A 14,499-nucleotide genomic window follows, 5' to 3' on the forward strand; every position below is an offset into this window, starting at 1 on the left:
ACTCTCTCTTCTCAATTTTCTCCCAGCAGTGATAGCAGAGGGAAAGGTATAAATGGGTGTAAAGATAGAAATTTCTGATCCAGGTAGAGAGGCTTTCACAGGATCACAGGATGGTCTGGGCTGGCAAGGACCTCTGGGTCCACCTGGCCCAGCCTCTGCACCAGAAGGAACACCCAGAGCAGGGTGCTTAGGGCCATTTCCAGGTGGGTTTTGGAGATCTCCAAGGAGGAAATCCCAAAGCCTCTGAGCAACCTGTGGCAGTGCTCTGTCATTTGCACAGTAAGGAAATGTCTGATGTTTAGATGGAGCCTTCTGTGGTGCACTTCGTTCCAAAAAGGAAAGAAGTGAAAGATGTGAGCGCAACTCCTTGTTTTCATTTAGAATTGCCCACTGATTTCTTCATCTCTCCAGACTGCACTGCTCACACACCACACTTGCAGGGACACAAGGCAGAGCAATACCCCTCAGTTCCCAAGCCTTTCCCCCCACCTTCAATGCAATGGCTATCCTGGAGCAGAGCCTTCCTCCCACCCTGTATATGCAGCACATCCCAATGGAGGAACATCATGGGCTCTGAGGTCTTCTCTCCAAACAATTCCCATAACGCAGATCTATTTTAAATAACATGCTAATCACAGAAGACTCAGCCACAAGAAAGGTTCCCATCTCATAGTTGCACGTAGCTTAAGTTCACAAAAAGCTGCAGCTTTCATCTGCCCATCCTCCTTTCATGTACAAGCCAGCTGAGGATCAGACTTCACACTTTTACAACTGAACCAAGTTTGAAAATTTCAGCTCCCCCCAGAAGCAAACAATTATACACCCCTCCAGAGGGAACGACTTTCAAATCTTTCTGTAGAACAACTGTGTCAGAAGCAAATGTAAAGACAGCGCTGCTCTGCACCTCAGGGAAAAGCTCTGCAAAGCGAGCTTGAACTCACTGCTGGCTCCGTCAGCAGTGCACTTGCAGGTGACAGCGAATGCTGGTAATGCCTTAGGGAGAGGAAAGTCAGGGAGGGGGGGTTCTCTGAAAAGATTTTCACCCCTTTTCGGTAAGAACATTAGCATTACATATTTTTTCTGACTTTTTTTCCTTTATTATACCTCAAGGCAATCTGATTGAAAATGGACAAATTCCAAAAAACACGTGCCCACTGATATCACAGAGGGACAGTTCGCTGTGATTTAATAGCCAAATGCTGGTAGGTTTTCCACTTCACACATGCAGAGGGGAAATCAGAGCTTCTCCATAGCAACTTTGTTGTGAAAAACACTCAAATGTCAACTTGTCCCAATAGTACCATGGTTGAGGTCAATGCAAAACAAAGACAAAAGGCCCAGAGTTTGAAAAAAAAAAAATCTACATTGAAACACTGCTGTTGGAAACAGAAAAGCTGGCTTAGTTCTGATAAAAGTTGTTCCTCCTGCACTAACAAAATCAATTCTGTGCTAGCTCTTCAGCTAGTACAACTTAACACTCCCTACTGAAGTCATGAGATAGCTGCACATTAGCTAAGCTACTTTGAGTACTGTTTCTTCCCCAGGATGTCTGATTCAAGTTTTGCAAATTTATCATAGAAGAAGTAGATTGGAAACTATATCAGTTGCATCATGACAAATCAAGAGTAGCATTCATTGGCTTTGCAAGGATTTACTTTCCATCAGTATTCGAGGGACTTAACCAGGCTTGGTACACTTAGGGAAAAACATTGGCAGTTGCCAATAACCTTCATTTGCTTTCAGATGGGGTGCGCTTTTCAGTTTCATAGGACATTTCAACGAAGAGAACAAATAAACACAAGCTATCAACCTACCCAGCCATGACAATAAAGAAATCCAGGCGGTTCCAGGTATCTCCAAGGTAACACTTCTTGCCAAAGATCCCCAGGGCCACCATCTTTAACACCATTTCCATTGCAAAGAAGATGAAGATGAAATCATCAAAAACCTGCCAAACAGAGAGTCAACAGCAAGCGTGACACACATTCTCAGCTTGAGATTTTACAGTGCAGATAGTAAAATAAACATGAATTTCAGTATTTCTGAAAATGAGTTAAAGACAAGGCTGGACAAGTTTCTTCTAAGCAGCACTGGCATCATAGCTACCTGCTGTCAAAGCAAGCAAGCAGGGGCTCTATTTATTCCTCCTACATAAAGTACTTGATGTAAACTCAGTGCCTCTTTGCATGGACCTGAAAGCAGGTGTTGGCTCAGCAACAGCAGGTCCTTCCTGAGTCAGGAAGACATCTTATCCACAGGATCAAGAGGATTAGCAACTATTCTGTATTGCCAGTTCATAAGTAAACTTCATTTATTCTCTTTCTCAAAACCCCATTCAACTCCTCAAAGTCATTTCTTTCCATTTTATAGGACGCTACTTTTCTGTCAGGGATATTCTCATCAACCTTTAGGTAAGGTATTGACCACAAACTGAAAAAAAAAAAAACCCACATGAAATTCTGTGACTTGTACTAATGCACTATCATGACAGGAAGGAAATCTGCTTACCTGTAAGATTTTACACCTGTCAGAAAGGCAGTCCATATCCTCACATGGCTGGTACATCCCCAGGGTAACACAGTTTAGCAAAATCACCATCATGCTGACACACTCAAACCAGGTGGAAAAGAGTCAAGGAAAACTGCTGCAAAAGTGTCAGGGCTGAGATAAGCTTCCTTGAGATTTGGGATGGCAAAACAAGAAGATTAAGGGAAATAACTGCTGATAGGCTGATTTGTCATAACAAAATATAACAAATATACAAAGTATTTGTTATGTTTTTCTCCTTCAGTTCCTCTCTTCTTCACTCTCCAGTAAAGCCAAAAGCATTTTGTAAATGGGAAAGTACAGGTAGCTGAAAGCCTTAATACTTACGCATCGGACTGTTTCCTTATTTAAACACACAGAGACTCAGACTCCTTTCCTGTTGGTTTACAAATCTTACAAATGCGGTGGAAAAAGAAAACTTTCCATGGTGTCCTAAATTCATGTGCAGCAGAAATCTCTGAGACTTGGTGAAAAGCTATATTAAACACGATGACATTGACAGCTGGATCACTGCATGAGTCCAGTGACTAGGACCCTTCTGGGAAGGCAGGAGAGCGTAAGGCTAGAAGTCTCCTCCTTTGCTTCTGAGAAGAGCTTGGAGATAAAGGCATGCCATATTGAAACAGGCCAATGGTCATCCAATCCGTTATTCTGCTTCCAGCAGTGACCCACGCAGGATAGAACATCACCATGTGCCTAATTAAGTAATTCAGTAACCATGGGGGGAAATTGTGTTTCTGACCCCAGCTGCTGATCTGTTTGTGCCCTAGAGCATGAGGATTGATAGCCCTTGTAATTGTTTTCTCAGCTATAGTGGCGTCCCTGCAGATGCTTTGCTTATTCATTTGAATCTTTTGTTGAGAATCTTTCTAAAATAACTGCTTCAATAATAGCTGGCAGCCGTAAGCTACATTAGCTAATTATACTTTACATTAAGAAGTATTTCCTCCTATTTATTTTTAATTTGTTGCCTTTTAATTTTATCAAGTACCACTTCATTTAGATGTTACAGAAGAGAGTAAAATGGTGCATTTGAGGAACCTCTCTGTGCCCTTCGCAACCTCTATCTGCCTCTTCCTTACCATCCCACTCTTTCAAATGAAGGAGGCTTAGGACTGATTCTCACTTTCTCAAGATTCAGCAGGGTTTTAGCTCTAAAATTGGGCACATGTTTTTGTGACTTCTTTCCAGCGTTTGCATTGCAAAGCAGTGATGTAGATCTAATGAGAACAGACCTCCAACCTCTGGTAGAAACATCACTCATGTAATTTAACGTGCCTCCCATACATCACTGCCTGGTTTCCATTTTCAGACAAAGTTTTTTTTGTTTTGTTTTGATTTTTAATTTACATGAAGAGAGCTGAGAAAATATCTATACAACCCACTAAGTGTACCCCTTTTTCACTCCTCACAGAATTGAGCCCAAAATGGTGGTCACTTTTGAAAGACACTCAAAATCCATGGTTTGTTCTGAGCAATTCTTCCTTGCTCATTCTGACAGTGATTCATGACTAACCCTGCACAATCTGATCTGGAAGATTATTAATTCTTTCTCTTCTCCCTCACCTGGTTTTCAGTGAGCTACTTTCAGTTGCAAAATCAGACAAGAACAAGGCACCAGTTCTACTGTGCCAATCATGCTATAAGGTGATTTCAAGAACATGTTATCGCTATCCCTTACAAAGTGAATCCCAAGCACTGTACAAAGTAAGCACACAGAGCCCACCCTCAATGTGGTCTGCAAAACCAGAGGCCTTGTCAGAGAAGGATATACCAAAATGGCATGAATAAAAAGATAGCCCTCCAAGGTCTATACAGCACAACTTCAGTTTCCTACCTTTCTCTCTCTTTTATCTTTCTATCATGAACCAATACAAAGCCTAGGAAACTTGAAGAGGTTTCCATGGGCTCTCACAGGACTTTCAGGTAAGACTACAATCCTTTTCTGGACTTTCCAAAGTTGTGTGGGTTTTTTTGTTTTCGTTTTTTGTTTTTGTTTGTTTGTTTGTTTAAATCTGTCACAGAGACACAGAAAAGCTGATGCTGGACCTTTTCAATGGATGTGAGGGTGATCTGGCTGTGACATTTGTCACCCCATTGATTGCCAGGCGTGATTCAGCTGATCTGGTTGGCTAGGCAGGTGTCATCTTCCTCCCTGACTGCTCCATGTGCATCCCTCTCAAAATTGCACACTTGGTTGAAGGGGACGACCATCCCTGACAGAGATGTAGCATTGATCCATCAAGGGCATATGGTACTCACACTCCCCTGATGAACCTCCAAACAAGCTCAAGGTCCATTTGAAGAAGAATGCAGGGTAGTCAAGCTTCCAAGACTGCAGACACATCCAAGTGAGGCGCTGCATGGGGCAGTGCCTGAAGGGAGGTTGTGGCAAGGTGAGCGTTGGCCTCTTCTCCCACGTAACTAGCAATACGACTAGAGGGAATGGCTTCAAGTTACACCAGGGGAAATTCAGGTCATACTTTAGAAAAAAAACATTCTCCCAAAGAAGAGGTGCTGCACTGGCACAGGTTGCCCAGGGAGATGGAACTGATGCTGGAGGCATTCAAGAAACATTTAGATGCTGTACTGAGGGACATGGTTTAGTGGGAAATATTGGTGATAAGTAAACAGTTGGACTGGAGGAACTTGGACATCTTTTCCAACATTGGTGATTCTATGACTCTATGAGGACACCTTATCAAAATAGGGTCAACTAGTAGGTTGCTCAGGGTCATATCCTGTTGGCTTTTCAGTACCACCAGAAATGCATCTCCCCTAGAAAATCTCTGGGTAGCCTGCTTCAGTGCTTGACTGCTTACTCACTGTTTCCATACATTTAAGTGATATTTCCCATGTTTCAGTCTATGCCCATTCCTGTCTCCAGACACAACTGACTGCAGTCCAGCTCTGTCATCTGTAGTCCCTCAGGCATCTATTATCCCCACCAACACTCAGAGCAGCCCCTGGCTGAAATAAATGCATACAAAACAAAAAAGAGAAATTGCTCTAAAATTGGGTGTATTTTCTTCAGCATGCAGCCAGAAAACATGACACGGGAAACCTGACAGCAGGAAGTACTCTCCAACCATGACCAGACTCAGGGAGGAAAAAGGGATTGAAGTCAGGTCTTTATATTCATACAATCTCTAAAGTTGGAAAAGATCACTAAGATCATCTAGTCCAACTGCAACCCATTCCCACCATGCCCACTGATCACGTTCTCAGTGCCACATCCACACAGTTCTTGAACACCTCCAGGGACAGTGACTCCACCACCCCTAGGGCAGCCTGTACCAGTGAACCACTGCTCATTCTGGGAATGAAAATTTTCCTAGTAGCCAAGCTGGACATCCATATATTTATACAAATCCATGTTTCTGTGCATACACTTTGGCTGCAGAAGTGTATGCGTGGTCAGGATGCTCCCATGTTCCCATTGCAGCAGCCCACTCTGGACTACACAGACCTTGGCACAGCGCTTGTAGGTAGCTGGTGAGATCCTAAGATTCACAACTCCCCTGACAGACAGACAAAATACTCCCTAAAACCTTGCAATTTGAACCAAGGGTACGAAGCCGTGAATCTTCTTTCTCAGAAACCTGAGGCTGGCTTTATAGTTTCTCCTCCCCCGTTTTTCAAATACCAGCTCTGAAGGTTTGCCAGCGTTGTCCAGGCTTCCTGAGGACATTGCTGATTAAAGTGACATTAAGAAAAGCTTTCCTTCTATCACCACATAGTCTTTCTTTCAGGGCAGGTGGGGGCCTCCAAATGGCCAAATCCCACCTGTGGCAGTGAGAAAGAAAACATGAAGAGCAAATGTGAGTTATCTACCCCAAGCTAGGAGGGATGGCTGCCTGCTTGGCTGAGCAGAAGGGGTAATTCGAAGAACCTGCTGCCTTTGATCTGTCACAGCTGTCAACCACCATGACTGCCTCCCATCACCACGGCAACAGCCTGCAGCCAGGTTTGTCATCATCCTTTTGGTGATGCCTCCCCCTCCCTGCATCCTTCCCCCTGCCCCGCTTCTCCCTGTGCCTGAGCCTGTAATTAATTTCAGCTGCTGACAAAGCCAGTCTTCACAATCTGCATCATTCAGTCAGAAGTTTCATTACTAATTAACTTCTTTCGAAGTTCAAGTGATCTAATTATGCAGCCTGAGTGGGGCCCATCCAGCTGCTGGCCAGAGGCAGCTGCTATGTATCCATTGACCTTCCTCCATGTTTTCCAGCAGGGATGGGTAGATACTCAAGGGGAATATGCAAAGAATCATCAAGGCTGAAAAAGACCTCTAAGGTCAACCAGTTCAACCATCATGCCCACTAACTATGTCCCTCAGTAACACATACACACACAATTATGGAACACCTCCAGGGACGGTGACCCCACCACCTCCCTGTGCAGCCTGCGCCACTGCAGCACCGCTCCTTCTGAGAAGAAATTCTTCCTCATATCCAACCTGAACTTCCCCTGGTGCAACTTGAGGCCATTCCCTCTTGTCCAGTCGCTGTTATCTGGGAGAAGAGGCCAACCCCCCACCTCACCACAACCTCCTTTCTGGTCATTGTAGACAGTGATGAGGTCTCCTCTGAACCTCCTCTTCTCCAGACTGAACAAGTCGCACTCCCTTTAACACCTGTGCTCCAGAGATTTCTCCAGCTTCAGTGCCCTTCTCAAATGCATCACCAGCACACACATGGGATGAACTACCATCCAACTCAAACCATCTGAGATGGGTTCCGAGCTGGAAGCCACAAGTTACCAGACAACTAAGGAGATATGTAGGTGTATCCAAGACCTGAACATGTTGTCAAGTTGCTTGATAACATGACTACACACAATGCAAGATGATACACTCCTAGAGTAGAGCCTTGCTAACATAGGTACTGAATACCTTGAATCCATTTAACCTGCTGTAGAAATGCACTGGCTACCAATGAACATACAACAGGAGAGAAAGGCCAGCACTGGGATAGGCAGTCATGGTCCTACCCCAAAACAGAAAATGGCCTGATGCAGAAAAGAAGCTCAATGGCTGATACAGCAGCAGAAGCAGCAGCAGCAGGTGTGTCCCCCCCAAGAACAATAAAGCCACACAAGATGCTTCCCAGACAAACAGCGGCCACCCATGTTCACACCTTCTCAGGGCATACCTGCAGTCACTGTGCAGATGAGATATCACATTTGCATGATCATTCCTCTTTTTTCTGCCTCCCACTTGGAATCCTCTCCACCTCCTTCCTGTCTAACCATATTTTCCACCAGGCAGTTGGCCCTGCCCTGTCATTCTGTTATGCAGTGATTGCATTTTCTTTCACTGCTTTTCAAACAAGCTATGTAAGGGCTGCTTTTCTTCCCTACTTTACTGCTTTGTGACCCTCCTAACAAGAAGCCAGTAGGATGCTGTAACTGCTGCACGACAGTTAATATTTCATTTATAATGGAAGGAGTGATTTGTGTTGTGAAGGTCAGAGAGACAAGCAGCTCCAGGGAAAGAAGTTCTCATTTTTTCTTCCTCGATGCTGTAGGCTTTTGCAGAAGCTCTCAGAAGTGGGTCTCATTTTTAACTCCCTCACATTTTTTTCTTAGAACTTCGTACTTTTCCCCCTTCTATTATGTTAATGCATCTCAAAGCATCAGGATTTCATGGTCTTTTTTTTCCTATAAAACAAGCCAAGAGAAGCAACAGGGCTCCTACTCTTCAGCCCCAATCTGCTAACCTAACCCACTAGAAAAAGTTGAGTGAACATCAGATGTTACATTCAAAGGAAAATGCATCTCGAAATGGAACTGTGTTCAAATAGATCAAAACAATCAAAACATTCCTCAGAACAAAAAGCTTTTAAATCCTTTTTTAGGAAAATCTGAAACAACTATTCTTCAGGCTTTTTTTAGTGCAGAGTGATGTTTCAACATCAGAGAAAAAAGGCTGTGGGTTTTTGACCTGACTTAGAACCCTCCCTTTTTGAGTTCTGAGTAAACTGGAAATTAAATGCCAACCCTAAATGTTGCAGTGCTGGGATTTCACAGCCAAGCCATCGAGGGCAAGTTATAGAAGCTTTTTTTTTTTGCAAGCCCTCAAGGTTATAATGTTCTAGGTCTTCCTGTGTCAGGTAAACTCTTGTACATGTTTGTTTTCGTCACACTGTCATATACACACTCTTCACATGAAAGCAGAACACCTGAACTTTAGATGACTGGCATAGGCATACTGAAGTCTTCAAACTTCTCACATCATCGATGCCAAGGAACGAACTGCAGTACTGCCAGAGCAAGGCAGAGCTGTAACACTGATTTGAGAGGCACTAGAGAAGACTTACACAACCCGTGATGGTGACCCTGGGAGGAAGGGCACCAGAGCACAGAAGAAGAAGAGAGATTTTAAACGCTTGACAAATGCACCCATGTTTCTGTACTTTGGAAGGGCATTTCCACCAAAGCCAGATTTACTGGAAGAGGAAAAAGTCATATCCAGAATAAATTAGATAAAAAACAACAAAAGGAAGTACCACAGATGAGCATCTCTGATCAATCTAACTTCCCAGGACTGCTCAAAAGGAGGCCCTGTATCAGGCCACATGGGATTCTGGCTGCATAGCTCAAATTCAGAGCTGACTTAGAGACTAAAGACAACTAAGTCAGGTGCATCTCATACACCATATCATATCCACTGCAATTGCAGTGAGCACTGAAGAGAGCTTTTGGAAAGGATTTTTCTTTTATTCCATTGCTGTTTTGTTTCTGTAAATTTCTTATCTCATAAAACTATTTCCATAATGATTAATTTAGACCTGATAATTATGTCCATTAAACTCTGGAGGCCTGCAAAACCAAAACTAACAGAAAGAAATTTAACCTGTCAGGAAAAACATACAATTGAGATTAAGAGTCTAAGAAGGAATCTGAAGAGCAAATATGCAGAGGTATTAACACAATGAGACAAATCTTCAGATATTTCAGTAACAGCAAGACAAAGGAAGAGCTCTGACCTAACATAGGGCCGCTAACAGGCCACTGAGGGCCCCTGATCAAATGTAAGACTGCAGAGATAAGGAGACTTATTTACAATACTCTTCAACACACCAAGCACAGGAGAACCCATTGTTCCTATAGCCAGAGCAAGTTACACCAAAGATTCTGGCTGGCTGATCCCAGTAACTGGATAGATACCTCAGTCCCCTAAAGCCTGCTGTTTTCTTCAGGTGTGTGCAGATAAGATTTCATATAGATCAACCATCAAAACAGAAATAGAGATTTATTATTCATTATTACACTTATTTAAATACCTCACAAATACCATTCATCTTCATCAGTGCTGCTACAGCTCTACTATCAATGGTTACATCCCACCTGTAGCTGTTGGACCCCTAGAGCTTCTCCACTTACAAGTCATTATCTACCTCCAAATTGCATCTAGCTCTTAGGGGGCAGCAGAGCATCTGTTCAACAGCGTACAATGTACCTACAAAGCTCTTTACTATAGAAAGCATGAAAAAAATACAGCATCTGGGGAGAAAAAAAAAAGAAAACACCCAATGATCTTTTTTAGGTCAGAAGAAAGTAATTATCCAAATTTAAACTTGAGCAGGGTATTAGAGGTAATGACTGTTCCTGGAGAAAGAGATTGTTAATATCCTCAGATGGTTAGGATTGCCGTTGCATATCTTTCTTGCCAGCAAAGCAATACTCCACCATGCTGTGGGATCAGTTCAGGACTGACTTGAAGAGATTGCATCTCCTGCTGACCCCCAAATGGTGCCTCCCGCAGCATTCTGGCTCTATCTTGGAGATCTCTGTCCAAAACCTGACCTGGCTTCACATTCAGAGCTTCAACAAGGTCACAGCAGGAGGTGATATGACTGCAGCTTGGAACATAATTATATTACAAGACAGTTGAAAGAACTGTGCTCCGAAAGCACCTAACAGAAGGTTCAGCAGCTTCCTGCAGCAGCTGGATCTGAAGGGGTAACATGGCAGGTAAAGGCCACCAGAGAAAGCCCCCTCAACTCAAGCTGGGATCCAAACCTTAAAGCTATTACTGCTTTTTGAGATTTCACTCTGCAAAGTCAGTTCTCTACTGGAACCAGTGGTGAAGTAGACACCTTAAAAGAGTTAGTCTTTATTTTTGCACTCAGCTGGAGAGTACTTGAAATTGTGAGCAGAGCACGCCAAGCCAAAGAGGCTTTTGCAGTCCAGGAGTGATTTGAGTTAATGATGTGCTCCAGAGTTACAAAATTTGAATTTGAACTGAGCCACAGAATGCTCTGAAACATGAGCCCCTACCATGCATGAACCTGGGAAGTGAGGAGATGGGTTGGAGGAGTCACCACCGCAAAACAGAGACAGATCCATGGTGGGCTTCCTCTGCTGGCATTTTATCCAATTTAATCAGGATGTGGTCAGGCTTATTTGGCAGAAAGCTCTTTCCAAAGTGAAAAAACATGAAGTACACTGCAAACAAATCCAAATCTCTCCCACTCCTCTCTCTTTGCTTATGTACTTGGTCTCCCTACCTCCCAGAAACACCACCCAAGTCACAGAAGCCTTCTTCCAGCACTTTTCAAACCAATGTCACAGTCCTGATGTGTTTGACAGCACTGCAATCCTCTCTGTGGTTGTACTAGGTTTATGTGGGGGCCCTTGCTTTTGGTGGGACCACTGGACACCACCAGATAAACATGGCATGATAACAGCAGTGTCTATGCAACCAACCATCAAAAAAGGGAGAAGAAAGGAACCAGTGATAGATTTAGAAGGGTAGAGAGAACAACAGAAAAGAAAGGAAAAATAAGAAGCATCACTCTTGAAATTTCACTCTGTAGATATGATTCTTTACTGGCACCTATGGTAAAGTAGGCACCTTAGAAGATTTATTGCTCCCTACTGCTCCCAATGTTTTCAGGGTTTCTTTTTTTGTTTTTTTTTTTTCTTCTGTCTTGCCTGTGTCTTCTATTTTGCTTTCTAGAGCTCTCCTTACCCTTGCACTAACAAAAAGTGATGCTGAAATGCTTCAGTGCTTGGAATGAAAAAGCATAGTGAAGGGAACAATTGTTTCTTCTAGAACTTGGCACTACGGCTCCTGAGGACCCTTGCCCCTAAAGATTCACAAAAACATTTTGTGGGACTTTTCCAGTGTACACATCCCTGTCTGCTGTTGATTTTTGTGTTACTATATAATGTCCCCCCAGGTCTACCAGAGGGTCTCATTGCTCATGAAAGCAAATGGCTAATATTGGCAGGCAATATTGGTGGTAGGTAAACAGCTGGACTAAATGATCTTTGTGGTATTTTCCAACCATAATGATTCTCTGATTCTATGAAAGGAGAATTCATGTCAAGAGCAGCAGGAGTTAGCTGCAAAGTGCAGAGTAAAGTCTAAGGAAAAGGATGGGGGGGAGGTCAGCTCCTTCCAATCCTGGAACAATTTCACCTTCCCAGTAAAGAGATTTCCTCTCTGCTTCCTTTCTAGTGTTTTATTGGCATAGGATTTGTCCTCCCCTGCCAGTTATGGGTGTTAGAGTCAGGGAGCCTTAGGGAATAGTCTGTGGGACACGAGGTTAATATTTCAAAGAATTTCCTGAAATGGACACTCATGTCTGAAAGGTCAGGGCACTTTGGTAAAAGGCCCTCTTACTTTCCAGGAGCATGGAGAAAACAGTAAAAGCACGAAGGATGGATTACGGTCCTTCTCACAGCTTTAAAGAACAGCTTCTGGTCTCTGCAGGTGAGTACACTGTATTCTAGCACATCACTTGAAAGATGGAAAAGTGAGCCAGTTTCCTCCTCTGGCCAGCCAGTTTCCAAGGCTAATTGATCCTAGAGGGTATCCTAACTTTGCTAGCATACCTGAATTAGAGATGAGGTAAGATGGGGTAAAGCCTCTTTGCCTTTCTCTCTTCTCTCAGATAGGCAATGCTTTCAGTGAATACAGCATCATGCAATCATTTGCTTGATGCTTAGCTTAGCAGGCTTTGCCGAGGAGTATTTCAGCACAGAAAAGAAAGTGATGTGGTGACACAAAGCTTTCCAGCAAAGCAAATAAAGATTAATTCAGAAGTGTAAGGAGCGCTCAGTAAGGTCACTCTGAAGAAATTGCATACGGCCTGAGTGAAATGCAGAGCAGTAACAAAAAGAGCTGAGGATGAGCTGTTGCTTGTTTCAGTGCATTCATTACTGATTATAATTAAATAAATTTCATTATTTTCAGGATGTTGCCCTCTCCAATTTGAATTCATTTTTTCCCCCTTCATGTTTTCCTTTTTTTTTTTTTTCCTTGCAGGCTTGTAGCTGGATCCATCCCAGGACACTTTGCAGTGGCTCCCAAGGGTATGCTGGGAGAGCTGGCATCAACAGTCTGTAGGACACGTGTCTGGAAGAAGGGCTGATTGCAAACAACCAAGCCAATCTGTCTCAGCAGATAACTTGAGGCCAGGAGCACCAGCCAGCTTGCAGCCATGCAGGTTCACTGCAGCTGATGGCACCTCCTCCAGGAGGAAAAAGGGTTATGGATGACCACCAGAAAAGGGAAGTCCTCACAGGTATACACATGACGGAAGTATTTATGAGGTGGGGATGATGCTAATTAAAGTTTCTTCTCATGCAAGAAGGAACTCGACTCAGCCAAGAAGAATTGTAGAATTATTAATGTTGTTGAAAGGGACTTCCAAGAGCATCTAGTCCAACCATCTACCTAATACCAACACAGCCCACTAAACCATGTCTTTAAGTACTACACCCCCAATGCTCTGAGCATCAGGCTCACATTGCCTCCAACTCTGAAGTTCCTATTTGAAAAACAATACCCAAAGATCACACAGTAAGTTACTGCCCCAGACTGCATTAAAATTCAGGTGTTCCTGATACCCAGGATGCATTCACTGAATGTCTCAGCTCTTTGGCCAGCTGACAGATCGCACCATGCCAGGGAAAGGAGCCAATATGACTCATGCTCAATCATCACGATGCCGACAGTATTGAGTGCTGTTTTAGGGGAGGTTAAATGCTGTGAATGCACTAAGCATTATCAATATTAAAATATTATTAGTATTATTTATGAGGTATCTCTACATGTCTTAGATGACAGTAGCTGAGATCAAATACAAATTATGCAAAATGTTACATAAACATGCAGAAAAACAAGCTGCCTGCTCCAAAGAGTTTTTAATCTAACCAAACAGGACAGGCGAACGATGATTACAATCTCTGCTTTGCGCACAAGAAGCCACAGCACAGAGAAATAAGCAGATTTGCCCCAGGGCACATAGGAGATGTGGGGCACAGCTGGGAACTGAGCAAGAGTCTCCCAATTTGTTCTCCACTATCTTTGACCTAAGATCATTCTCCATCTCAACTATAACTGCATTTGATGGGGGTGGTACCCACGGGGAGAATTGTTCTCCCATAAGTCTTTCTTGCAAACAAAAGGGAAAACAAAATCTCTGTAAAGTGGAACTTTGAGATAAGTAACGCATTGCATTTTAACTGCTGTAAATATAGGTCTTTGCCCATCCAGAGAGATCTCTTGCTGTCTGGGTGCATAGCGCACAGACAGGCTGGAGCCAGAAGACCTGTGCTCTCCACCTCTATCTTCTGCCAATACACTCATTGGGATCAAGATTAAATGAACCTATAGTTACAATAACGTAGCACTAAATCCAGCCTAATACTCATTCATCTCACTTCCTCCCCTCCCCATCTGCCAAAGCATTTGCTACCTTCCAAACATGCTCCAGGCTCCTGCAATAGAAACGTGCTTTGTAAGTGCAAATAATCAACACATTTGACCACAAAATGAACAGCTCTAAAAAAGGTGGCTCCTCTGCAGTACAGTGCCAATAAGACTGGCTAGCTGGCAGCTCCATCATCAGCACAATGTATTTTCAGCTACCTGATGTTTTTCTGCTTGTTGTATTCACTACCTCTCTTCAGATTTAGGACTATTAGCACATTGCT

At 43.3% G+C, this 14,499-nt stretch overlaps 1 protein-coding gene across 1 annotated transcript in view; it reads right to left on the minus strand.

Moving 5' to 3' along the window:
- The window catches only part of CACNA1I (calcium voltage-gated channel subunit alpha1 I), a 152,612-nt gene that overhangs the window by 82,514 nt on the left and 55,599 nt on the right, over window positions 1-14,499 (minus strand). The window contains exons 2-3 of the mRNA XM_065742931.1: window positions 2,509-2,620; window positions 1,815-1,948 (exon numbers count right to left, since the gene is read on the minus strand). Of these exons, the coding sequence (XP_065599003.1) occupies window positions 1,815-1,948; window positions 2,509-2,620 (246 nt within the window). The remainder of the gene's footprint in view (window positions 1-1,814; window positions 1,949-2,508; window positions 2,621-14,499) is intronic.

The sequence above is a fragment of the Cyrtonyx montezumae genome, unplaced genomic scaffold, assembly GCF_038088225.1.
Source record: "Cyrtonyx montezumae isolate F1298 unplaced genomic scaffold, pur_monq_1.0 scaffold_3, whole genome shotgun sequence".
Classification (NCBI taxonomy): Eukaryota; Metazoa; Chordata; class Aves; order Galliformes; family Odontophoridae; genus Cyrtonyx; species Cyrtonyx montezumae.